Source organism: Balearica regulorum, chromosome Z (assembly GCF_011004875.1).
Source record: "Balearica regulorum gibbericeps isolate bBalReg1 chromosome Z, bBalReg1.pri, whole genome shotgun sequence".
Lineage (NCBI taxonomy): Eukaryota > Metazoa > Chordata > Aves > Gruiformes > Gruidae > Balearica > Balearica regulorum.
The window spans coordinates 11,453,040-11,480,099 of NC_046220.1; the positions used below are offsets into that span (position 1 = coordinate 11,453,040).

At 43.2% G+C, this 27,060-nt stretch overlaps 1 protein-coding gene across 3 annotated transcripts in view; it reads left to right on the plus strand.

Moving 5' to 3' along the window:
- Positions 1 to 392: 392 nt before the first annotated feature.
- Positions 393 to 27,060, plus strand: part of ECPAS (Ecm29 proteasome adaptor and scaffold) — a 67,937-nt gene continuing 41,269 nt past the window's right edge. Inside the window, exons 1-11 of one of the 3 annotated variants that reach the window (XM_075739562.1) lie at positions 393 to 490; positions 11,644 to 11,774; positions 17,337 to 17,453; positions 19,057 to 19,175; positions 20,125 to 20,277; positions 22,470 to 22,638; positions 23,172 to 23,311; positions 25,373 to 25,454; positions 25,716 to 25,835; positions 26,013 to 26,098; positions 26,370 to 26,448. In XM_075739562.1, the coding sequence (XP_075595677.1) occupies positions 469 to 490; positions 11,644 to 11,774; positions 17,337 to 17,453; positions 19,057 to 19,175; positions 20,125 to 20,277; positions 22,470 to 22,638; positions 23,172 to 23,311; positions 25,373 to 25,454; positions 25,716 to 25,835; positions 26,013 to 26,098; positions 26,370 to 26,448 (1,218 nt within the window). In that variant the 5' untranslated portion in view covers positions 393 to 468. Of the gene's footprint in view, positions 491 to 525; positions 945 to 11,643; positions 11,775 to 17,336; positions 17,454 to 19,056; positions 19,176 to 20,124; positions 20,278 to 22,469; positions 22,639 to 23,171; positions 23,312 to 25,372; positions 25,455 to 25,715; positions 25,836 to 26,012; positions 26,099 to 26,369; positions 26,449 to 27,060 lie in introns of those variants that run through there. The other 2 variants (XM_075739561.1, XM_075739563.1) reach the window with 2 other exon arrangements.

A 27,060-nucleotide genomic window follows, 5' to 3' on the forward strand; every position in this document is an offset into this window, starting at 1 on the left:
AGGCAGTCGCAGCCCCAGAGGCGGGTGAGGAGAGCTGCCGAGCGGCACGTCGCGGGCGGGGCCCGGGCTACGCGGGGCGGTGGGTGGTGCCGGGCCGGGCGGGGCTGTGCCAGGGACTGGGCGAGGCGGGGCCAGGCTGTGGGCGGGGCCGGGCTGCAGGCAGGGCTGTGCCAGGCTGTGGGCGGGGCCGGGCTGCAGGCAGGGCTGGGCCAGGCTGTGGGCGGGGCCGGGCTGCAGGCAGGGCTGGGCCAGGCTGTGGGCGGGGCCGGGCTGCAGGCAGGGCTGGGCCAGGCTGTGGGCGGGGCCGGGCTGCAGGCAGGGCTGGGCCAGGCTGTGGGCGGAGCTCACCGCCCGCGGGCTGCTGGAGACACCGACGGCCGAGAGGGGGCGCAGCTGCGCCGCTCGCGGCTCCCCGGGCCGTTTCCCTCCTCCGCCCCTGTGGAGCGTGCGGACCGCGCGGCGGCCGTCATGGAGGTCAGCGCGGACTCCGGTCAGTCTGCTGCCCCCCCGCGCCCCCCCCCCGCCCCTCTCCTTGGGACCCACCGGGAGCCGCGGGAGGCGGGGGGGGGGAGAGGTGGTACAGGCCCCCTGCCAAGCCCGAGCGGCGCCGGCGGGCCGGTGCGTGTGCGCGGCGGGGGCGGGCGGCGGGGACGATTGCTCAGCTCTTTCTAAATATAAAACGGCGGTGACGGGAGGGCGGGCGCTGCTGGGCCCCGCCGTCCTTCGCGGAGGTTGGCGTTGGGGGAAAAGCCGCAGAGAGGGGGAGGAGGAGGAGCGGGAGGAGGGAGCCGGCCCTGTGCCTGTGCCTAGCCGCCGGCGGAGGAGAGGGGCGGGAGGCAGGGAGCGGCCAGGGCCAGGCGGCTGCGGCGCGTCTCTCGCCGCCTCCCTTCCCTCCCCAGCTGGCAACATGGCTGCGGCCGCCGCAGCTGCCCAGGACGAGCTCAGTAAGTGGCCGGGGCGCCGGGGGATCCCGATCGGGCTCCGTCCCCGCGGGGGAAGCGCGGGCGCGGGGCGGCGGCGGGGTCGGGCCGGACCCGCAGCTCTTCTCGGCGGCGGCCCAGCTGCGACGGGGCGCAGCTCCCGGCCTGGCGAGGCGGTAACGGCGGCGGGCCCGCGCCCGGGCCCGGGCCTGGGCAGCCATGTCGGGAAGCGGAAACTGAAGGCTGGGGCGGCCGGGGGGCGCTCCTTCAGCTCTGGCTCCTCCGCGGGCAGGGCGGGCTCGCTGGGCCCTGCGCCCGCTCCTGGCTGCGTGACCTTGCGGGGCCGACTCGCCTGCTCGCTGGGGGGGAGGGGAGGGGTATGTGTGTGTGTGTGCGGTGTCTCCTCGCCGAAAGGGAACCCGCGGGGACGGCTGCCGGCGTGGCCCGGGGCGGCGAGGCGCGGAGCCGGCAGCCCCCCGGTGCGGGGGTAGCGTCAGCACCCCGCAGCCCCTGTCACCCCGCTCCCTGAAGGGGCGAGCGGCAGCTCTTGCCTACTAGCACTCGCTCTGCTTTGTTCGGTCACCATCTTTTAACTACGGAACTACTGTAAAAATAACGTGTGCTGAAGCATTAATGGGTCCGCGCAGACCTCTTACGTACTGTAAGAGCAATGCGATGTCTCACGGTAGGTATGCAAACACATCGGCAGCCTCTGCAGCTCTGGGCACATGACGAGGGCAGCCAGAATCGGAGGTGCATGTCTTTGCCACCAAACGTGCAGGGCACGGAAATCCAGTTCTATGTGCTTGTTGCCTCCAAATCACTTTCTCAGTCCCGTGCAGTAAATGATCAGCTTCTCTTTGGAGAAATCTATGAAACGTAAAAGCATGGATTTTTGTTTTCCTGCTTTTCCTGTGTTGGAATAGAGCTAGTTCGTGGACAACTGTGAAGAGTTAACAGCAAGATAATGTATGACTCAGCCAATCTAGAGGGCCTTTGGTTGCCCTGAAATAGTACTTGGCAACCACCAGAGAGGAAGGGCAGAAGAAATACTTTGAGCATATTTGTGCTATTGGCTTTCAGACCTATGGCATTTCTGTGTGATGCGTCACTTGAGTTTTTTGGTTGTTCTCAGTGTGCTGCTGTGTAGATAACATCTTTGTTAGATGTTACTGAAACCAGGTTGAGCGGAATAAGGCATATGATAATGGTGGGGATGTCCTTTATGTAGCCAAAGAGCCAGGATCTCATGGTGGAGTTAGAAGGATCTATCAGTTATGCTGATCCTTGAATCGGAGGACACAAATGCCAAGCTGTTTATTCCATTGACAACTGGGATAAATTGTAATCATGACCGTGACAGACCCCACTACTACTGTCATTCAGGAGATTCTATTGTCAGGTTTACAATGCTAACGTGATTCCCCTTAGTGAAACCAGTCAGTGTGACATCTCTTGCTTGTAACTCGTGGGCTTTTATCTGTATGTAATCTAGCTTCCCAGCCTCCAAATCTGATCTTGCAAGAAAAATTAGTCCTCAACCATGTGCCAATTGGTACGCAGCCCTTTGTGTTAAGCTGCGCTGAAAGGACAAATGTCCTTAGGTTGAGATTCATGTTAATAATTAAATGATGTCATTCAGGTTATTTGACCACTGCATCCTTCAGAATTGAGACATTTTTATTGGTTTGTTTAGAAATCTTCTTTGGGGCGGGGGGGGGGGGGCAGGAGAGGGAGGAAGGAGAGTGGTTTTTTTTTTTTTTTTGTTTAGTTTGTTTTTTTCCCCTAGTACCGCATCTGTCACTAAACAGAAAGTACTGTAGTCGTAAATAAAATTTAAAGCTAATGGGGAAAAAAAAGTAATTTCATGTACAGAAAGAGAGGGCAACTAAACAGCCAGCAACAGTGGGCCTACTGTCTTTTGATACATTTGAATAGTTAAATTTCAACATATTTGGAAAGAAATCTGTTCCTTTTTAGAATCATGAATAGTCCCAAAATAACAAGAAAAATTACTGGTTTAGATTGGAAAACCAGTTTTCCTTGCTTTATATACACATGGCTATAGGAAGCTTTTATCAATAGTGCCAGTCAAACACAAAAACTCTGTTTGCTTAAACTCTGTATAAGGGTGCTGACCATTTTACAGGACAAATTGTTTGAAGACAGCATAAGAATGGAGATACAGTAGTTTAAAAATTGCTGCAAAATTAGTAAATTGGCCCCGAAGCCATAAGATTTCTGATGCAAAAGAAAGGAAAGTTAATCTTGAGTAAGAATAGTCAGCCACTCAAATGGAGAACCTAAGGCTGGCATGTTGCAAATATTTGAGTTTCGGTATGCTATTCAAGCTTTTATATAAGCTTTTCTATAAAATGGAAGAACAGGATGAGAAAAGAGAATATATCCTGCATTCCCAGTCTCTTCCAGTGAGATCTTGTAAAATAACCTGGTGGCTGGCCTACTTTTACAAATGCCCCCTTAAATGATTTGGCTGTAGGCATGCGATGGGTTACTGGTAGAGCCAGGAATAGCACCAGCAAATCCTGACTCACTGTTTGCTACTGTAATCATATGAGATATATTTTCTCCTGGAGTCTAATACCATTTGAACAAGAATTTGACTCCTATTTTAGCAGTGGCGCAATAGACAAGAACTTCATTCTTTCTTCTGCATGTGGAACAGTGCAGAAACAATTGCTTGGCTCTGGAGGGACTGAAGGGTGTGTTTGAGCTTTTGCTTTAGCAGGGACCTCTCCAGAACTACCCTCCTATCCAAGCAGTGAAGTTGAAACACCCCTGTGTCCAGTAGTCATTATTTGGTAGAGGGCCTTCTGGAGCAAATGTGGGGGATGCTAGTGTGATGTAATGGTTCTACAGACTTCAGGTAATGGAGGAGGGTTTGTTTGTTTCTTTGTTTGATTTACCGAAACAGAGTTCTAGACATGCTTTAATGTAGCAATCCCACTAATCTGTCAAACATATGCTTTTCAGGGAAGTGAAGATAAATTCTGGCTTTATGCAGATAATTTTGCTGTCCCACTCTGCTCTGATTTGGACTTTCTTTTTTGGTTCCAGGGATGCTTTTGTGGTGATTAGTTAAATTATGAAGTACAGTTAGCTTTACGTGTCCTAGACCTGGTAGTTTCTTTACCTGATTTTCATAAAAAGAAAGATGTGGATTTTTACTTTATACTCAGCTACACAAATACACATTGCTGAGGGGTCTGTGCAGAATAGCTGACAGGCTGTGCGTAATATCTATGAATGCCAGAGGGAGCTAATTCTTTATCTTGCGTAAGGACAAGAAGAACCTAGGCATATGAAATGGAACTGCACTTAGCTAGACTGAGAGGAGATTTCTTTGATAAAAAGATGGATAAACAATGAACTAGCTACCTCAGGCCAAGCATTGAAAGAGTTCATTTCTGTGATTTTAATTTAAAAAAAAAAAAAAAAAAAGAAGGAAGGAAGGGAAGGGAAACAACCTTTGTTGACAGAGGGAAAACACTAAGCTGTTTATTTATTTACTTTATCCTTTCTGTGTCTTTCTCTCAGTTGTTCCCTTTGGCAAGCTACTGTGTAGTGAATGGGAAGAAAGGGCATGTTGTTTCAGTGAGCAGGCTGGGGTTTTGTTGTTGGTTTGGGAGACTGCAAGATCAGTTCTGAAGTAACAAGACTTAGAAATAGCTCTGACCCCTTTATGGCTAGTGTTGCAGGATTTGGAAGTTTATAAAGCACGAGTTAGAGCCTTGCTGTTAGTGTGACTTTCTTGTAAGATTTGTATATGTTATCTGTGTTTTGAAATCTATTCCTTTCCTTTTTGCATGAGGCATCCTCGTAAGTGCTGAAACCTGTATTCCTCCCTGTAGTCTTAAATGGAGACTGCAAAGAACCAGGAGTGAAATATGCATTTTCTCATGGATAGGTAACTGCTTTGGCATGGTAGTTTGGGGACTTCAGATTCCAAATACACCATGTCTGTTCACACAAATCAGATACTGCTACTGGACACAGGGATCCAAAGATATACCTTGTTTTCCTGCGATTTTGATTCTTTAATATACAGGTGAAAGTAACATCTCTTCATATGCAATACCCGTTGTTAAATTCTCCATATTTACGTTCATCCTCTTGTAAACACTTTTTTTTTTCCCAAGAAAACACCGCAAAAAAATGAAATATTGTGTGAAAATACTATGCAGAAACATGGAAGGAAATTTTGATTGTGCCAAAATACATGAATATCTGTTAGAAATTTTGCATGGACTTAGTTTTATTTTTAAAATACATACAATTATCCTGTATTAATTTTTCTACTCTTGTAGTTCATTCTTGGTTGTGTTTTTTTTTTTTTTTAATCCGTAGTAAAATGCCGACTGTCATAGCTGTGGCACATGTATGATGTTTCTAAGCAACTTATTAAATCAGATGTGATTTCTCAGGTGCTTTCTAATGTAGTGGGCAAGTATGACAGGGACTATGGTTGGCGCATAGCTCATGAGCAGATTGTGGGTGATGTAGCAATCATCTTTCTTTCAAGACATTGCTTCCAGCTTTCATGTTTGTAAAGGGAAACTTGCAAGAGTATCCCAAAAAATATGAATTCAGTGATGTGCTGAAGGGTTTAATTTTATTTGGGTTACTCCTTCCAACTCTGCCTGGCAGAGCAAGGGGCTCTCCACAGTGGAGCAAAACTGGAAGACTCCCAGTGATCTTGGTGCACCCTACACTTTTCCATTGCTTCTGATGTGCGAATTTGTTCTTGGAGTGCTTTATGTAGAGCCCTGCAGAACTGGGCACAGGGTTTTCCATTTGTGCTTCCAGTGAAGTCTCCTTCCTTTCCTCCTTTCTCCCTTTGACTTTCTCATCGGTGTAAATAAAATAATGGCAATCTTTTAGCTTCTCTTTTGTAAATTCTCTGAATTGCAGTAAAAGTTGGTCCTTTGCCTCTGACAGTGTGTTCTTCCCCTGGCCTCATGTTCACCAGAGTTGAACTGCAGTAGATTGACAATGGAGGTAATTTTATTAAGAGATATTATTAGCCAATACAGGCAGTGCTATAGATGGGAACCAATACTAAGAAAATATTACAGTGCTAAATTTGAGATGGGGGTTTAATGTGAGATTGAAGAAGGAGAAGCTTTTGTAAAATCTCAGATGTCTTAAGTATTGGCTTTTTAGATGGGGACAAAGCTATATAAAATGTCATCCCTCCGTTACTTCTTTCTTCCAGGGCTTCCAGAAAACTTTAAAAATTACCTTTAACTATATTAGTAAACTTTCAAAAGGAAAAATTTTAGGAAATGTGTCATTGCATGGACTGCATTTTAAGTTCAGTATTGGCTAGCAAAGTTAAAGGCTGAGGCACGTAAAGCTTTCTGATTAAAATTCAGTGCTGTTACTGTCCAGTTGTGGTAAGATTCGTAAGTTCTAAGGCTTTTATTCAAAATGGTTTGTGTCATCTTTTGTTGTATGGCATGTAGCAAAGCAAGTTAGACCTCTTGCTTTATTTATTTTATTATCATATAACTTAGTGTTCCCCCCCCGAAATTACAGCTGCGCAACCATTCCATTTTACAGTAGGCAGTGGGGGCTGTAAAACTAGATGCAGAAAGTTTTGGCTTGATTCTTAAAACCTCGTGAAGTGCACAATGGGGGAATGTGAAATGGGTTGGGAGCAAACCTTTAGTCTTGTTTGATGCCTGACGCACAGCGGTCTGCTTGGTGCGGATGTTATCTACCTGGACTTCAGTAAAGCCTTTGAAACTGTATCCCACAACATTCTCCTAGAGAAGCTGGCAGCTCATGACTTAGACAGGTGCACTCTTCACTGGGTAAAAAACTGGCTGGAAGGCCGAGCCCAGAGAGTGGTGGTGAATGGAGTTAAATCCCGTTGGTGGCTGGTCACAAGTGGTGTTCCCTAGGGCTCAATCTTGGGGCCAGATCTTTATCAATGATCTGGACGAGAGGATTGAGTGCACTCTCAGTAAGTTTGCAGATGACACCAAATTGGGCAGGAGTGTCGATCTGCTTGAGGGTAGGAAGGCTCTGCAGAGGGATCTGGGCAGACTGGATCAATGGGCCGAGGCCAACTGTATGAGGTTTAACAAGGCCAAGTGCCGGGTCCTGCAGTTGTGTCACAACAACCCCAGGCAACGCTACAGGCTTGGGGCAGAGTGGCTGGAAAGCTGCCCAGCAGAAAAGGACCTGGGGGTGTTGGTTTACAACTGGCTGAACACGAGCCAGCAGTGTGCCCAGGTGGCCAAGAAGGCCAACAGCATTCTGGCTTGTATCAGGAATAGTGTGGCCAGCAGGACTGTGTGCCCCTGTACTCAGCACTGGTGAGGCCTCACCTTGAGTCCTGTGTTCAGTTTTGGGCCCCTCACTACAAGAAGGACATTGAGGTGCTGGAGCGTGTCCAGAGAAGGGCAACAAAGTGGTGAAGGGTGAACAAGTCCTGTGAGGAGCAGCTGAGGGAATTGGGGTTGTTTAGCCTGGAGAAGAGGAGTCTGAGGGGAGACCTGATCGCTCCCTACAACTACCTGAAAGGAGGTTGTAGCCACGTGGGTATTGGTCTCTTCTCCCAAGTAACAAGTGATAGGATGAGAGGAAATGGCCTAAAGTTGCATCAGGGGAGGTTTAGATTCAATATTAGGAAAAATTTCTTCACTGAAAGAGTGGTCAAGCATTGGAACAGACTGCCCAGAGAGGTGGTGGAGTCACTATCCCTGGAGGTGTTCAAAAAACATGTAGATGTGACACTTTGGGACATGGTTTAGTAGACATGATGGTGTAGGGTTGATGGTTGGACTTGATCTTACAGGTCTTTTCCAACCTTAAAGATTCTATGATTCTATGGCGCCAGCTGGACAGGGAGGCTGGGAGATAGTTGTGAGGAGGCATAAGGTAGAGAGGGAAGGGAGCTTGCTCCATGCCAGCCAGCATGTCTGCAGCACACATGGAAGTAGGACACAGTATCTGAGTCCCTGATACTGCGTTTCCACTCCTCTCCTGGGCCATTGCATGTGGTGCTTTAAATCTCCAGGATTTATGCTTTCCCATAATGAATGCTGTCAGCTTGAGAGATGGTCTTAATTGTTAGAATAAAGACTAGGGAGAAGATGGTTGATGTGCAATACTTTGGAGGGTTTATAGCTCTTTGTTTTCTTGTCTCACTGCTATGGATACAGTCTGCATCAGCAGCACTGGGAGAGTGCTCTGACAAACTCCTGACCACTTTTTTAACTGCAGCCAGGCAACTAGTTTCCTTGAATTTGCTGAATAGTCCTGTTGTGCTTATGGTTAAGGGGAGGATACCTGATGACAGTATCAGGGCTTAACTGACTAGGTAGCAGAGATATGGGGAAAGTAATAAACACGTCTCACAGGCAGCGTAAACAGGGGGGTAGGTTTTTTTTTCCTTCTGATCTCTATTATTATTACAATTCTAGTTGCTGCTTGTAACAGCAGATAATGGAGGAAGCTGGAAATGGAATAGATGCTTGCAATTCAGTGCATTGCTGCACTTCCTGTGGGCATGCACAGAGTGGTTTCTGTGCCTTTCGGAAAGTGTGTAGTCCAGTGGCTACAACAAATGGCTTTAGAAATAACTTCACTCGTGTTTCCTTACACTTGAGTCTGAACTGTTGCCATGTGAAGGAACATGTTGGGGAGGTTCCTCAGTTGGCTTGCTTGAGGATGGTGGGTCTGCAATGATCTCCTGGAGTTCCAGGTCCCAGGGGAAAGATTTGATAATTTCATTCATTGTTTAAGTTGTTACAGCTGCTTTGTGTGGCCTAGGCAATCCCCTTGTGCTGGTGGGGTGGAGAGACACTGTGGAGGTCCTGGACGGGGGGAGATCATTGTGGGGGGAGTATGACATGAAAAGGAAGGTGAAGAGAGAAAGACATTGTTAGGATTTAAAAAAAAATACTGGAATATGACATAAATATCATGAAGGCATTGACTAGCTACAGACTGATTGTTCCCTGAAATCTATCTGAAACAAGAAATTGACTCTCAAGTCAGTTTGCATTGTAGGTGCTGCAGAGTTTTAGCTTGTAATTTCACTGACAGGGAAATTTCATAGTCCTCTGTCTTTTTAGCTGCCTGTTGTATTTGCTCAGCAGAAAATAAAATGTTGGAAGGATACGTTTGTGTTTAATCTGCAGCTGGCAGAGGAGGAATGGTGCTGTGAGGACTCAGTGCAGGAATAGCACAGATTTAAAAAATAGAACAGTAAAGCCTTCTGCAGCTACATCATGATAGTTTTGTTGACTAGAGCTGTATTTGCATTTGAACATCCTTTTTGTTCACTTAAGTTCCGACTACATCAATTCACCTCAGTCTTTACCTCTGCCCTGTACCAGTGCTTTTTACTTTTTTGCCTCTGTAGTCCTTTACAGCCAGCTCAGGGATCTTCCTCCTCTGAAGGAGGGTTCTCCTTGGTCTTTCTCTAATCTCAGCTTGCAACAGGTCACTAGTCTTTGGGGGAGATGGTTTCCTCCTTGTAGGATGTCTTAAGACCTGTAGTCCCTTCAAAAGCCCTGGGTCTCCTTGCTGCCTGTGGATCTGGCCTGTGGTGCTGCAGTATGGAAAAGAGACGTTCCTGATCCCATGCACAAGGTCCAGCTGTCAGCAATGCTGCTGTACCAGGAGGTTTTGCTTTGCTTCTGGCTTAGCTGTCCGGGCAGCTGCATGCTGACACTTAAAGTGGGGACTCTTCCATTCTTTATAAAAAGACAGATGGTCCTCAACCCTTGTGCTTGAGCTGCTGACAGAAGATTTTAGTCTCATCTGTTTCCTTGAAATGATCTTCTGCTGTCTCACTGAGAAAACAGATGTTGTTGCTTCCCCTGCTCCCCCCACTTCTCTTGATTGTGTAGGAGTTAGAACTTCTACTTCTTTGCAGATGTTAAAAAAATTTTTTTTGTGTTCCTTCCTGGGTTTGGGGAGGAGACCTGCTGGTTACAGGAAGGCGAATTTGTTACAACATGCCACCAGCTTCGTAGAATGATAATAGGAGCTTTGTGTTCTAAGTTACAGCAATATGTCCTGTGTTTCATGATTGCAATTTGATTCCTATTGATGATAATGCTGTCTTTTGAAAGAAAGGTCAACAATTTATAATAAATCAGTATCTGGTTCAGTCACCATTTGTACAGCTTTGTAAAGATTTTCTGGAAGACTTAAGTGGCTTAAGAGAAAGTTGTGGGCAGAACAGGTTAGCCTGTGTCAAGATGTCCTGTGAATACTCCCATGGGTATTAAATTTACCCTTGAACAGTAGTCTCAAGCTTTCAAATAACTTGTTTTTCATTTTGTAGCTTGTTTCTTGTGCTTTCAGGTGTGCAGCCTGTTTATTTGTGTGCAACTGCCATGGTATGGGTTGCCCCAAGCTTGTAGCTTGTGTTTTGTCTAGACTCTTTCACTTCTGCAATATTAGCTGTAATTGCTCTTGGGTTCTCTTGTATGTGCTTGGTGGTTTTGTTCTGTTGACACATCTACAAGCAATGGGGTCCCTGCAACCCTAGGTTTAACAAGAATAATAATAAGAACTGAAAAGATTTTTTTGCCCTCTGATTAACTAGTGGAGATAATGGAACAACATGGTCTGAATGCAGATCACAGCAAGCATATTTTCAAAAGTTAGTATCCCCACAGCCGAACACCTTTGCTGTCAAAGCAGAAAGGGCAGGGAATGACTTGAATATCCTAACCTTCCATTTCAGCTTTGGAGCTGTTTTAGCCTCTATTTGAAACACAGTGTGAAGCAAAGGAAATCTTAATTGCTTCTGTCTTTGATAGGAGTGGTCTCCACATAGTTGTGGAGGTTAGTACTGGAAGCTCTCAGGCTGGTTTCTGCCGTCAACAGTTTGCTCAGGTAGTGCTAAAATACAGGATGGATCTGTGCTGTTGAGATGGAAGTAATTTAAGAATAGTGTGCAGCGTTTCTTAGAAGCCCATTGGGGCGTTGTCCTGGTTTCAGCTGAGAGGGTTAATTTTTTTTTTTTTTTTTTTCCTTTTTCACAGTAGCTAGTATGGGGCTATGTTTTGGATTTGTGCTGGAAATAACGTTGATAATATAGAGATGTTTGTTATGTGGACCTGTTGTTGAGCAGTGGTTACACAGAGCCAAGGCCTTTTCTGCTTCTCGCACCGCCTTGCCAGTGGGACGGCTGGGGGTGCACAAGGAGTTGGGAGAGGACATAGACAGTACAGGTCACCCAAACTAGCCAAAGGGGTATTCCATACCATGTGACATCATGCTCAGCATAAAAGGGGGCTAGCCGGGGAGGGGCAGTAGCAGCTCCAGGACATGTGGCTCGAGGACAATCCCGTTTCAGGACAGGTCTGAGCGTGCGGTCTGAGTTTTACGGTCCTCGGGTGAGAAACTGCATTGTGTATCACCAGTTTCATATACTCTGTTAAGTACTGTTTTGTTTTGTTTTGTCTTCCCCTCTCCCTTTGCTATCCTAGTAAACTGTCCTTATACCAACCCACCAGGTCTTGTCTTTTCCTTCCCATTCTCCTCCCCATCCCACTGGTGGGGGTGGGGGGGGGTGTGTGTGTGAACGAGCGTCTGTGTGGTGCTCAGCTGCCGGCTGAGGTAAAACCACGACAGGCATGTTCAGAAAAAGTTGTTTTCCTGCTATGGCAGTTTTGAGTTTCAACCAGTTTCTTTCCTTTTCTCCTTTTTTTTTTTTATTTAAAAACTGCAGATCAACTTGAACGTGTGTTCTTGCGTCTTGGCCATGCAGAAACAGATGAGCAGTTACAGAACATTATTTCCAAATTCCTACCCCCTGTTCTCCTCAAGCTGTCCAGCACACAGGAAGGAGTTCGTAAAAAGGTAAGAGTGCAATTGACCATAATGGTATGCTGCCCTGATCAGGGAGAAGGAAATGCCCCTGATGTGTCATGGTTTACTATACTTGGATGTTCTCTGGTGGAGAAATTTACTGTTTGAGGAAAAGAGTGAGCCTGGTAGAGAATGGATTTATTACAACTGTTTGGACTTAAAGAAAGCAGTTATTGGTTGTATCAGCAAGGTCTTTTGCAAATGTGTGGCTTTTACAGATATGTAGGGGCTGCGTTTGTTTCCACTTACAGCTAGCTAGCTATGAGCTAGCCTGAGGGCAAGACTTCCTGCCATAAAGGCAGTTGCTGTGGCTTCCAGGTTAGTGCTGTTGTGTCAGAAGTCAGGTGAATGCACATATAGAGCAAGCTCACTTCTATGTGCGAAAGACCATAAAGACATACTCATTGATGTCATTCACTTGTCTCATAACAGAAATATTATTAATGATATCTACCTGGAGGAATTCAGTTCCCTGGTACAGAAGGCAGCTTTATCACAGAATTCATTCAGGTACATATTAAATTCCACCTCCAAAATTGTTTGGTCCTTGCCTGGTCACAGGCATAGGAGCAAGGACCAAGCAGTTTTGGAGGTGGAATTTAATATGTACCTGGGGAATTCAGTTACCTGTATTAGATTATAGGATAAAAGCTCATCTGGACACCTGCAAAGGAGCACAGAGACACAATAGCAAGTGCAGGAAACTGTGTACACCCTGCCTCAGCTACTCGCAGGCCCATCGTAGGAGCCATCAGCCCATCAAAGGCTCACTTCCACAAGCCCAGAGGAACACAGAGGCACCATGGCAGGCAGGAACCCAAGTTAAGGACTCAGAGGAAGGGGCACCCTGTTCAGCTCTCTGTCTCAGGAGACTCTTAGCCCCACTGTTGGGACATGAAACCCATCAAGATGAGTCAATGCCAGAACACTTTTTGGACAGAGAGGGCACTACCTAGGGATAGTGGACACAGTGGGATGCAGGGAAAGAGCATTTTGAAATTGCACAAGCCTTCTATGAGATGTTTAGTGGAGGAACCAAAGGCAGGGAAAGGGATGAACCTAGGTGATTTGGGGAGGAGCAAGTGTGGGTCTCTAGGAGTGAAGCCCACTGGTGAATGTGTGCCTCTCCTGGTTGGACCTGGGGGCATGGAGCTGTGGCAGCCTGCCTTCTGGGCTGTGGGGCCTGGCCCTAGTTCCCTGACATGTACCGGTCATTCCCTCTATTCCTATGGCCAGGGAAGGACCAAACAGTGTTGAAGATGGAATTTAATATGAACATGAAGGAATTCAGTGACGTAGCTGCCTTCTGTTGCAGAGATCTGAACTCTGTTTACTAGCAGGTTTTTTTTCCAAGACCTGTGTTCTTGCACAAGTCTTCTGCAGCAGCACTTGTGGGGTTGTGTAAGGGGATCGCAAACCCTAGTGTTAACAACAGAAGAGATCTGACCTGGTCTGGATTCAGGCAGAGGAACACCTGCTAGTGCTTCCTGTTCTGCCAGGAACCAGCAGCTGAATATATGAGATTTGAGCAGCTGGATCAGAAAGCAAAGGATGAATTCTTGTCCCTGCAGCTGTTCATCAGAAGCAGCTGCCTGGTGATAGAGGTGGACCAAAACTCTTCTGAGCAGAGTGCAAACGGACTGTTGGGGTGGTGGGGTGGAAAAGAAGCTTTTTATAATCCCCTCTTTGTCTTGTAGAAATAGGAAAATGATAATGCCTTCACTAGTTTTATGAGTAGATTTCAGAACCTGCAAGTAACTAGAACACAGATTTTTCTAGAAGTTCTGCACAAAACATGGTCCTGGGAGTGATTACATGGAAGTGGATCCATAGATGTGAAGCTGTTCCACTGTGCTGAAGGACAGATACTCCAACTCAGATGGAGGGTTCTTCTGAATACCTGCTTACCATGTGCACTTGAAGCTGTGAAGAAAGGCATCCAACTAGCTAGTGAAATTTCTTAGCATATTTTTACATGGTATTTTTCCCATAAACTGGAATGTATTATCTAGGGGTCTTTTTTTTGAGTGTTGTGGGATTCAGGAAAGGGGAGGACTACTCCTTTGAAAATTAAATTTTAAGAGGCCTCTCAAAATCACACAGCATTCTTATGGTACATTGTAGTTTTTGTGTTAGAATTAATAATGAAATAAAACTCATTTCTTCTTCCTTCTATGTGTTCACACTCTAGATCTTTATCTATACAAGATGATGATGATAATGTTATAAGCAATTACAGCACTTCCCTGTACTTCTTGGTATTTGTCAAATTCAATACAGTCAAGGAAATTACTCTGAATTCTGCTCTTTCCATATGAGTGAAGGGAAGCTGACTTTCTCAGTATTGTGTTTTCATAATAAATTCAAAATGTAACAAGAAGGCTCTGTATGTGTTGATTTTTTTTTTTTTTTTTTTTTGGTATTTATTACATAGCAAAATAATTTATCAGTGAGACAGAGGGGAGGGGAAGACTGTCAGTTTTTTATTCTGATGAACAGCAGTGAAGATTTGGTGTGGAGTGTATAACCTGCGGGTAAATCTGTTCAATGTGCGCATTGCCTTCTGTTACTTACATCAGAACTCAGCTTTTCAGTCTTCTATGTGGTCTTACTTTGCCATTAATGTGGTTGGAAAATGTCCTAAGAAGTCTGATGCTTTTTCAAATGCTAATGACTTTTAAACACAAATACCTAGCTTTCCAGTACTAATTTTGCCTGGTGGACAATGAAGAATGTGCCTATTGTTCAACTCAGCCTCAAAATCACGTTAAGGCAAAACCGAAAGTGGTTTGGGTTTTTTTGGGGGGGGTTTTTTGTTTGTTTTTTTTTTTTACCTGAGCACTCAAGCAATTGGAAAGTTAATCTAATAAAGGCTGATAAAGCAGATGAAATAGAATGGAAAGAGAAGAACAAACTCTTTATTCACCTAGTGACTGACTATAGGCAGTGACAGAACTCTGCCATCCCATGTCATGTCTTTCTCCCCCAGTTGTAGTGGTTGAAAACAACATCAACAAAGTGTGCCAACATAGTTAATTGTGGTGTGAAAACTTACACTATTTTAATTGAATTAACAATGTAGCTTTTAATAGTATAGGTATATGAGCTACAAAGAACATCTGTATTGCCAGTATGCTGCTGAAGTGTAGATCAATACAGTTCAAGGAATTCCTTTCACCCAGCTTTAGAAGCACAGTGTAATTCATTCTGTGCACCAGATGGGTTGACTTCACTCTAATTTTACTCTGACTACCCAGACTAACTTTCTTCTCAAGCTTGTACTGCTTGAATGGAAAGGAGAAATTAAAATTCCCTTCTTCCTGCTGCCTTAACATATTGCTTTGTTGGTCTTATCCCTACCCTTAATTTTGTGACTGTCAGGTCAATATTACTGCACTATTCAGTAATTTGAACTCATTGTCCTCATACGTTTCCAGATCTAGGGTGTAGTCTAGCTATGTGGATAAGCTTGCAATACCTATACTTTAAGCCATTTACGCTGAAAAGGTAATCCCTCTTAAAGCCATGGTTTGACAGATGCCTTGAATTCAACTCTCGACTGTCTTTTACCAAATTGGTTACCCTAGCAGTGTCACACAAAGAACTAACCCAGGGTAAATTTACTCTGCTGGTTCAGATATGCTCCAAGAAGCATGGATGCATTGGAGGCATTTGAGCCAGACTGGATACTGTGTTGCGTCATGCAGCCCATGTGAAGCCAGCAAAAACCTAAGACGCTGTCATGCTCTGAAGTGCATGCATTTGCCTGACGCAAGTCAGATGAATACTGCTGGATGAGATCCTTAGTGCGCTGATTTCATATTAATGATTAGAGAACCAGGACAAGAACTAAACCCTCACACGTACCCACATCTTTTCCAGCCATGTCTTTTTTTCACCAGCCACCATGGGTAATTTCACAGAATGGTAGGGATCAGAAGGGACCTCTGGAGATCATGTAGTCCAACCTCCCCTGCTAGAGCAGGATCACCTAGAGCAGGTTGCACAGGATCATGTCCGGGTGGGTTTTGAATATCTCCGGAGAAGGAGACTGCACAGCTTCTCTGGGCAGCCTGTCCTAGGGCTCGGTCACCCTCAAAGTGGAGAAGTTTTTCCTCATATGCAGATGGAACTTCCTGTGTTCCAGTTTGTGCCCATTGCCCCTTGTCCTGTCACTGGGCACCACTGAGAAGAGTCTGGCCCCATCCTCTTGACATCTGCCCTTTAGATACGTACAAGCATTGATAAGATCCCCTCTTAGTCTTCTCCAGGCTAAACAGACCCAGCTCTTTCAGCCTTTCCTCAGAGGAGAGATGCTCCAATCCCCTGATCATCCTTGTAGCCCTCCGCTGGACTCTCTCCAGTAGTTCCCTGTCTTTTTTGAACTGGGGAGCCCAGAACTGGATACAGTACTGCAGATGTGGCCTCACATTTGAACAGGTTCCTGAGACTCTGTTGTAGTCATATGTTTCTCTTCCTTCACAAAAAAAGTGTGTGCAAACAGTTTTTTTCCTCTCTAAAGTAATAGGAATTTGTGACTGCTGTTATAATAGGTGTCAGCATTACTTAGTTTGTCATCTTATCTCTGGTCTCAATCACATGCTTGTGGTCAACTATGCAGTTTCTCTAGATTATATGTGAACATTTTTTCGTTTCATACCTAGTCGTGGAGCGGATACAAAGATGATGTCTTAGCTCATATGCAGCTCAGCAAGCATATGGTTCTGCAGTTTCTATGACAAACTTCAGTGACAGCAATTTAGCTGCTTTTTCACCATAGTATGACCAAAGTAATGAGCCATCAAAAGCACAGGACAGTGTGCCCACTTTGGCTTTTTGACTTGAATTACTTGAAGTCAACATGCATTTAGGACTGGCTCTGTCCTAATGGAGCTGAGCTGACTCCATGTAATGTCACTTATATTTTTGTACCACTGCGCTTGAGAATCTGATAGAGCTTGTGAGTGAGATGCAGATGTTCGGTGTGATTTCTCAGAACCCACGGTTCCAGAGTGGAGGTTGTAGTTTTTCAAGTTCCTCCATTCAGTTATGGTATCTCATTTAATGGATTTACAAATGACACTTTGCTGATGCTATGCTAAGAAACTACTTCACGGGATTGTAGAATCATGGGGTAATTCATCTTGAACGGGACCTCCGAAGGTCTCCAGACCAACATCCTCCTTAAAATGGAGGAAATGCAGTTTTCCGAGCCAGGCTTAGTTTTGAGGGATAGTAACCAACTGTGTAGAAAGAACTGGTCATCCTCAGTAATCATTTCTTCCTAACATTCTGTTGATGAAAGTTACCGGTTACCGGTGGCAGGGTTTGGGACTTTTTACGTGTTTGTCTTAACAGTGACGTGAGGCATGTCAGAGTGGTTTCAAGATAATACAATAAGTGATGGCTGCCATTTTCTTATTAAATAATCAGGAAGCTCAGGCCTGATCTGTTTATAGTAGGCCTGCCTAGTGGACTGAGGGTGATGTGTGGAGTCCAAAACAGTAAAATTAATGGTGGTTCTTACAAGTTTTTTGGTTTTTTTCCTCTCAGGTCATGGAGCTGCTGGTTCATCTGAATAAGCGCATCAAAAGTCGTCCAAAAATTCAGCTTCCAGTGGAGACGTTGCTAGTTCAATATCAAGATCCTTCTGCAGTGTCTTTTGTCACTGTAAGCATCTGTTTTTCCAATAATAGTTACTGATTTACTTGTAACAAGCAGAATATTCTTTGAAGCTCCTGTATTTAGCTCTGTCAGTTTTCGTAGCAAGTATGTTATTGTCATGAGGTTGATGTTTCAAGAGATTTTTTAAACTAAACTTTATAGTCTGGTGTGGGTGAAACTTAATTTCATAAAGTAACTACACTATTGAGTCTGTTCAGATTACTGATAATTACTCTTGATAGTTCATGAATGCATGAATTGTCATTGCTTGTATTGTGGAGGGTCTATTAATTGTTAGAAGCTCCATTTTGCAAGCAGCTACCAATCCTTATCCTGATACGTGCAGAACTGGGGTCTTAAAACATCGTGTGTGATCAGAGTCTTACTTAAAACATCTATATTTCTCTGAACACATGAGAACACATATTTTTATGTGTTTTTAGGGTCAAGACCTTAGCTGAGTAAGAAAAGATGAAAACCCCCTTATTTTACAGATGGGGAAACTTTATTAGATGGTTTCATTCAATGTAGTTTAACAAGTGAAAATAGTTTTAAAATGCTTTTGTGAAACTATGAAGACAATTTTTATTTCAACTGTGGTAGATCTATTGCAAATCACCATCATGAAAAAAAGTGAAAAAATCTGAGGGAAATTTTCTGTCCTTCTCATTTGACTATTCAGTCATACGTTGCATAAATAGAAAACATAACGTCTTAGAAACTGATGGCAAAATATTTATACTATAAACAGCAGTAACATAGAAGTAATCTCAGATTGTCTTTAAGCAAGTGGGATTATCTGGAGTTCACCTTTTAGAAATGGCCAAGGGCTTCTAGAGCACATGTTCTGAAGAGCAGTAAAAGAACCACTGTTTGAAGACAAACCGCATAAATTGTGCTTTTGGCTGGACATGTCACAAATCTGTTTTCATTCATCTATCTGAGTGATGCATGTTGTTTTGTGCTATGAGGCTTCATAAAATTTTAACAAGTACCATCTACAAAGAACTGTAATGCTATCCACTTCAACACTGCTTTCAACCAGGTCATTGAACACATAACTCTTACCTCTACAGTTCTTCGCTGGATTTGGATCAACATGATAGCAGTTAGATATTTCAGTATTCAGTATTGCTCTGCTGTGCTGTCCTATCACTGGACTCTGTTTGGATTGCATTTGCAGCTTTTCATTATGATGATTTAGAAGAAATCAAGAACTTTCTCTTTCAAGAGAAACCTTGCCTATGCTGCTGACTTTGTATTTATTCAATATTGCTTTCTATTTTATTTCAGAAGTAGGTAAGAGAGAACATATTTGCTTTCCTTGAAGCTGTTGCTCAGGTAAACCTGCTTTTGGTGAAATTGTCAGCGAATAAGAGAAGCTAGAGAGAGATCTTTTGCATTGTTGTTTTCCTCCTTTTAAAGGGGAGGCTCAGCAAGACCTCCCCTTTAATAGCTGTCAGTCCAATGAGCCTTAGAATTAAGAAATTGGTCTTCCAAAACATGTTGTTTCCAACGCCCACTTATGTAACAATACACAAGAAGAGTTTAAAGAGCAGATATTTCTTTTGCATTGATGCAATACTGTGTGCTTTTTCTACTCCTTTAGAATTTTACCATAATTTATGTTAAGATGGGATACCCCCGTCTACCTGTAGAAAAACAGTGTGAATTGGCTCCAACTCTTCTCACTGCAATGGAAGGAAAACCTCAACCACAGCAAGACAGGTATAACTAGTTAAGCTTGGAGTGAATTCTGTTGGTATCATTTTAGTAAAATAGTATGTATACTTGTTAACAGTGGTTTTTTTTTTTCCTCGGTGACCTCTTCATTGCTTAGAGTGTTCTTGGCTTGTACAATTTGGATCAGCAATTCAGTAGTTGGGTGGTACAAAGAATTCATATAGTCTAATGTTGTAATAATATACAAGATCTGTAGCAGCAGACTTCCTGTATGATAAGAGGCGTGTGTTACAATGGATATGCCCTGTCCATATCCCATATCCCATCTTCATCAAATTCTGGTTTCCAGCCTAAGGCCAGATCTTCAGTAAATATCCTCTATCCAGCAACAGGAAGAGCAGTAAATAGCTCAGATTGGCCACTCTAGATTGTGAGATAACCTAAAATTCCTACTCACTTGAAACACCAAGTTGTAATAAATAAAAAAAGACAAGTTGGGAACTGCTGTCTACTAAGAACTTCTGGAAAACTGTTAATTATGGACCTGCTTCTTACTTACATTGAGATGGGTTTCCACCATGCTGGTACTGGAAAAGCTGAACAGTGTTGATCAACTTCTGCTCTAGGCAGACTCAGATTTGAAACTTAACTTTCTTATGGATGAGACTGTCCTGGACTGTATTTTGTGGCATATTTACAAAACTAAAAGTCTGGAGAGGCAGTGACTTTTATCTCTCCAGGTGTATGTGTGCACATGCATGCAGACATATACATACTATTTTAAGTGCAAATCCCAATTTATCTTCTGCCTTCTATTTTTGAGTACATCAGATGGCAAATAGAGGCCACGGGGTTGTGAATCAGTTTAACTTCTGTTAATATTTTTTTTGCTATAAAGGACCAGGTTTATTGTTAAAGGTTTCTCTCTTTAATGTTAAGAATAAACAGGTGTGGTTTTTTTTAAATGGTTGCAGTAAATATAATTGTTTTTCAGCCTAATGCATCTTCTAATACCAACCCTTTTTCACATGAAATACCCTGCTGAACCACTGAAAGCAGCAGCTTCTCCATTTAATCTTGCTGAAAAACCAAAGACTGTACAGCTGCTTTTGGACTTTATGTTGGATGTTCTTCTTATGCCTTATGGGTAAGTAAGAGTTAATACCAGTCTTCTCTAGTGTTGATGTGTTCTTTATGTGTGAAGCATTACAAACTGCATGCTGGGAAACATTTAAAATATGCTGTTATTTCCTAGCTCAAACGAAGCCAGTTACATGTTTCAGTAAGATATGAAGCAGGATCTGAATTTTAAGAATGGGATCACCATCTTCCTTATTTAACAAAATGCCTATTTTCTACTTAATTAGGTGTTACGCTGTTCTGTCCTTGACCTCTTTTGGGATCAAGGTGAAGTTGCGAGACATGTCAGCTATCTGTTAAATAACCAAACCTTTAAAATAGAAGCCAGACCAAAATGTGTGTGCTCATCTTCCTGCATTTGAGTTTTAAGGCTTATTCCTCCAAGGTCATAAGCAAGAGTAATCTCTGAAAACTTGTGCTTTCCAGAATTGAGCCTTTAATAACAAGACTTATCTTTCATCTGTTTTCTGATGAAAAATGTTTTAACTGTAATGGAGTGTCTTGGCGTGACCACTGTTTCTGAGAGCGAGAATAATTTGCAGAGCAACTTGAATTTACTGATCACTGCTTGTTAGGAATCTTCTAGTGTCTAAAATCAATACTTTCTCAAAATCTATTTTCCACTGAATTTTAGTGTCTGTGTATTGCTAGGGGAGCTTTTGCTTTGAAAGAAAATAGAAATAATTTTAACAGTAGAACCCATTTCTTGTTTCTAACTGGTAATTGATTCCTGTAGGATTTTTCTGAGCACCTAACTCTTGCTTGCTCAAGTGGATTAACCTAAAGGAATGACTTTTAAAATAGTAAGCATGTGCTGTTTCTCCATGTAGCTTTGCTGGAGGCCATGTTCCCATCAGATGTTTTGGGGACCACTTCCTTACCATCCGAATGTGTAGAGTCTTACAACTTATACTTTAAAATGCCTAGCCTGCTCCTCTGCTCACAGCTCATACTATTAATTTTGCCCAGGTTTATGCTTTTACCTTCACCCCCATACTGCCATAGCTGTAGCTTCAGCAGATGAAGTTCTTGGGCTTTGCAGTGAGACTTCACTTCCTTTCATGCTTTTGTACTCTGGCCAAGCATGACAATTTTTAAATACTCAGAGAGATGGGTAGGGGTGAAGATTTCGTGTTCTTTCCAGAAGGTGCTCAGAGCCTGTCTTCAGCTAGTCTGTGGCTCTGAATGTCTGTCTCTTCAAGTTTTCCTCTGAGAGTTTCCCAAGTTTGCCGCTGTTTACAGCTAATTTATGCCTTGTAGAACTTGCCCTGTCATTGCCCAGTTGTGAATTAGCCTTGCCAGACCGCATGCAGTAAAACAGCCAGAAAGCATAACTCTAGGGCTTAAACCTCATAATGAATTTCAAGTGTTCAAAGTTTTAACTAATAAGACTTTGGATGAATGGTTATCCTTACTTTTGAGACTGTTTACTTCCTTTTGTTGCTTATGCGCTAAATGCAGAACAGATTGTGGCTGTCAGGAGCAAAATAATTCTTGTTGGTCTCTGCGTTACAATTCTGATGCCTTCATGTGTTGACCAGCTTTCAAGGATGCAGGTAGTGGTGGAGTGGCTTTTGTGAGAGTATGGAGATGTGCACAGGACAGCTAGACTAGCCAGTCTCCAAAAAGACTAAGATCTGTAAACTTAACCTTTATGGTTTTTGCTTTCCTTCCCTGCCCGGCACTAAACATGCCATTTGCCAAGGCTTTTTTTTTTTTTTTAATATATCAAGGGTGGTTTCCTGCCACTTCGTCGTGTTGCATAAGCTTCACTATTTCCCTTGTTAGGTTTGCGTTTTTCATAGAATTCATACAAATGTTGTTAAAGCTTTTAGTACAAGTTTCTTGAATGTGGTACTGTCTGAGTATTCACTTCTAATACGAAAGAGATCATTCTTTCTGGTTTGTAACCTGAGATAACTCTTTTCAGAAATGCCAGTGGATCCTTCCCTTTCCTAACCAAGGTTTGTTTTCAAACAGTTATAATGAGACCGTTCTGGCTCTTGCAGAATGTGCTGGGATAACTGGTCACTGAGTCTCAACTCAGTAAAATTCTGTCTTATGTCAAAGTGAAAGAATTAATTAAAGAAAAATAAATGAAGTTGGACAAGTAATTTTTATTCTGTGTTCTGGCATCTAAGTCAGCTGGCAATGTGGATTGATAAAGCCTCTAATGAAACTCCTTTCCCACCTGCTTAGGTTCGTATTGAATGAATCTCAGAGTCGACAAAACATGCCCTTGGCTCAGGGCTCTTCATCGAGTGGTGTGGGAGGTCCTGGAATCCCTCAGCCCCCTCCAGGGATGAGCTTTTATGCAGCCAAAAGGGTAATTGGAGATAGCCCATGGACACCAGAGCTGCTGGAACAGGTACTTGCAGCTGCGGGGCTGTTCCTTGGTGAACTGGGGGTAGTAATGGGGATGGCTACAGACAAGAGAAATGGAAGGCTGGAGGGAACACATGTAACTAATTCTGACCAGGTCTTCAGTTGCCCTGAGGGAATTTTTTGAGGGACTTCACATAATGCCTGAAGGAGCTTTGCCATGGTGAGAAGGGATGGGATGAGCTGGCAGTTCTCAGAGCTGATTACGAAGCAACCATGACTGCAGCCTACTCCTATGTTTTTTTCCTAAAGATATTAAGGTTGCAAAACTCTTGTTGATGAAGCATGCCTTTTCAGCAGAGAAGTAACAGAGTGTCAATAATTGTAACGCTGATACTTTATCGGAGGTCACTGCTTTGACAGGAGGCAAGTGGAGGGCACTGCTAAAGAGATGGAGAGTATGTGAACTTCTCCTTAGCCAGCAGGAGCCATCATTTCGGACAGCTGAACTGCTATGGTTATTGTAACACATGCTTTCTTGTCAGTAACACTGCCTTTACTTTCCCCACTGTTGAACAGTGTAAGTTGGGGATAGTGAAGTTCATTGAAGCTGAGCAAGTGCCGGAACTTGAAGCTGTTACTCACCTGGTTGTAGCCTCCAGTGATACCAGACACAGTGTTGCCACTGCAGCAGACCTTGAACTGAAGAGCAAACAAAGGTACAAGTTTGGATGTTTGGAAAAGGTGGTGCTAGTGTTCCTAACAAAGCTAGCTGCAATTCATGTAGTACTCCAGAGAGACTGCTCTGAAAGGAGGAAGGTTGCAGTCCCCCGTCTACCTGCCAAGCTGCCATGTATTCACGCAGGACTAAGAATGGTGTGGCTCAGTCTTGCAGCTGGGGACATCACTTGGGTCCGAAGCTGACAGCTTTAGCTCTCTGTTCTCAGTCATCTTTGCTATCACTTTGGACCCATTTTCCTACTCCTTGGTTTCCAAATTGCCCTCTGTGGATTATCGATGGTCAATAAGGCCTTAATAAGTGATTCGCGGTTAGTCAACTTACCTATATTGTCTTTCCCAGAAAAGTATACTTTAATTTAATTTATTAAGGGAGTAAAGAGACTAATTGTGAAGAGAACCATACTCTGGGAAGTTTGGCAGCCACTATGTTCTGCATTATTAAAGCTTTTGCATGTCTGCAGTCTACCTTTTGTTAGCTAAAGACAATGCTTCTGTCTTTAACCCGTCAAGAAGCCAGAGTAATTGCTCTTGGTACTATTTGCTGAGTCATTGATCGTGCAAGGTTTGCTGGCTCACGTAGATTTGGAGCGAGAGAGGCCTGCCTTTGAAATGTGTGGGTGGCTTCTGTATTACTAGAAGTATAGGACTATTTAACTTGGAGTCAAATACGTAATGTGAAACCATCTCCATTCAAGTCTATTCATGTGCCTCAGTTGTGGCAGGGGAGATGATTCTAGTAAGCAACGACAGCCTGGTTAAGGAAGGCAATCTCTCCGTTGCTGCTTGTCTCATCTTTCCCTTTGTGTTGGTATTGTTTGCCTGGAGAGCAAAATACATGTGTGGACAAAATGTATGTGCAATGTTAAATGTCTTTTATGCTAAATATGCTGGTTCACAGCCCACTTGTTTGGAAATCTGTTGCTTTACTGAAAGAAAGCAATGGTTCTGTCTCCTCCACTTTTTTGAAGCATGCATGCTTAACTTTTTGTTTTCTGTGGGGTGTTTTTTGGGTACGTGTCTGTGTTCCAAATAGTCTCATCAATAGCCAGCATTAGATGGCTGTCGTGGGCAGGCAGGTTTGTCTGAGAGACCAAGATGAAATAGTCCTAGAATTAAAAATACCCTCTTCTCTGTTGAAATGCCAAAGCACCAGGGTTGAAGAATGTGGAGAAATTTATTAACAGATGATCATTCTGAATTCAATCTGTAGACTACCATGGTTTATATGTGTTGTTTCAGTGGGAGAGAAGGGAGCATGTAGGTTTCTTACAAATTATTTGGAATTATATTGTCAGAATTTGTAGGTGAAATTTGTAATCACTTCACATTCTTCATGATTATATATTATGTGGATGTGGGAGGAGTGATTAGAAGTCTGTTAAAACTCTGAGAAGAATATGAATATGATGTGAAATGCTGTAGAACGCATTGTTGTGGTTTAACTTGGCTGGCAGCTAAAACAACCACACAGCCCTTCGCTCACTCCCTCTTCCCAGTGGGATGAGGGAGAGAATTGAAAAAGAAAAAAAAAAAAGTAAAACTTGTGGGCTGAGATAAAGACAGTTTAATAGGACAGATAATAACAATAATAATGATAATGGTAATAATAATAATAACATACAAAACAAGTGATGCACAGCACAATTGCTCCCCACCCAGAACCGATACTCAGCTAGTTCCTGAGCTGCCCCACTTCTTCACCAACCACTAGTTATATAGGGAGCATGAGATTATATGGTATGGAATATCCCTTTGACCAGTTTGGGTCAGCTGTCCTGGCTATCCTCTCCCAGCTTCTTGTGCACCATGGCCTTCTTGTTTTGAGAAGCTGAAAAGTCCTTGACTGCTTGGCAACAACTGAAAACATCAGTGTGTTATCAACATTATTCTCATCCTAAATCCAAAACACAGACCTATACCTGCTGCTAGGAAGAAAATTAAATCTATCCCTGCCGAAACCAGGACACACATATATGTTTAAAAGTAATCAAAGGTCGGAATTGTAACATGTTGGTATTCAATGTGTTTTTTTTCTTTAGTTTAATTGACTGGAACAATCCTGCTATCATCAATAAAATGTATAAAGTGTATCTTGGGGATATACCACTGAAAACCAAGGAGGTAAGATTTGCCTTCAGACTTGCATACCTGTTTAATTTCCGAATCTGTAATTTTAGTTGCCTTATTTTATTTGGAGAAGACATATATATATTTCTTAAATGTATCACTTCCTTTGATCTCTGCTTTCACTGAACGTTTTTGCTATTGAATAATTTTTTTCTCTGTCCCAGTGTGTTCTGATTTGCAGTAGAAGGTAATTTAGCTAACTTAAAAGTACTGTTGTCCAAAGATGCACTATATTATTTCAACTGTTTCCAACAGGGATCTGTTCTGAAACCAGAAATGAAACGAGAGTCAGTCAGCACCCGTGTTAAATTAAAGATAGTTCCTCATCTTCTGCGATCCAGGCAAGCTGCAGAAACGTTCCCAGCTAACATTCAGGTAATGCTTAAGTTCCAAAGCTGCCCTTCCTAATGAGCTTGATAATACAGTTCCTCCAGTACTTAGCGGAGGGAAGCATTGTTACTGATGAAAGTATTTAAAGAAGAAAGGGAATTAGAAAACCTTTGAAAATGAGGCAAGACAGTCTCTGATCTGCTCTCTATTCCTTTTGACCAGGTGGTTTATGATGGACTCTTTGGTGCAAACACGAATGCAAAACTGAGAAGTCTGTCCTTGCAGTTTGTGCATCATATTTGTATCATGTAAGTAATGCAGAGTGAGCACTGTGTTTTTTAGCTATTTGCCTAGAAGCCATTCTGTTTACTAAATATGTAACTGAACTAAGGGCAAAGAAAGAGTACTAAAACTCACAGAAAGTAGGGTTTTTTCCTTAATCTTGAAATTTGTGTGTGCTTGCACACATTAAGCTGTCATTTCTCAGTTTAACAAAGTTGAGAAAAAGTGATACTGAGAGAAGATACTTTTAAGGGGTGCAAAAGATAATATTTTGTTTGTTGGTGTCTCTAATTGCAGTTGTCCAGAAAGTAAAATAAAGCCGTTAGGTCCAATGCTTTTAAATGGACTTACAAAGCTGATCAATGAATACAAAGAGGTAAGCTGAAAGGTTTTTTACTATAGAGTTATAATTCTTCATATGAATACAAGCAAAAAAGAAAGACCTTTATGATGGAAACTGATAAATCTCTTTGTAGTAGTTGCCTGAGATGGCTACCAAAGGATACTTTTTAAGAAATGTTGTTGGAAGAGAAGCAAATACTTTAAAAGGATATATAGGAAAACTGTTTTATTTATTTAACAGCTGTGGATAGGTGCTTGGACACTATTTGCAAAAGTCTCAGGAAATAATAGTGTTGGTAATCTAAAGAGTGAGGCCAAACTAGCATCTAGCTGCTGTTACTCATTACTCTGGAGCACACAGGGGCCTCAGCTCCAGGCGTATACCCTGTTGTGATAAGCAGTTGTATAGACCTGCTTGTAATACTTTCCCTCCTGTCCAGGGATGGTATTGCTATGGGAAGGGTGTTACAAACAGAACTGCAAATGCCAGTCTGCCCAAAGAGGTTTTTTCAGGGCCATTTCAGAAGGCAAATTCCCCATGATACTCCTACATGTATCTTAGGAAGTGCTGATGTTACAGTCCACCTCTTCTGCAGCTTTGATCCTCTTGCTGGTTCATTTGAACTGTTGGATGTGACCTTCTGGC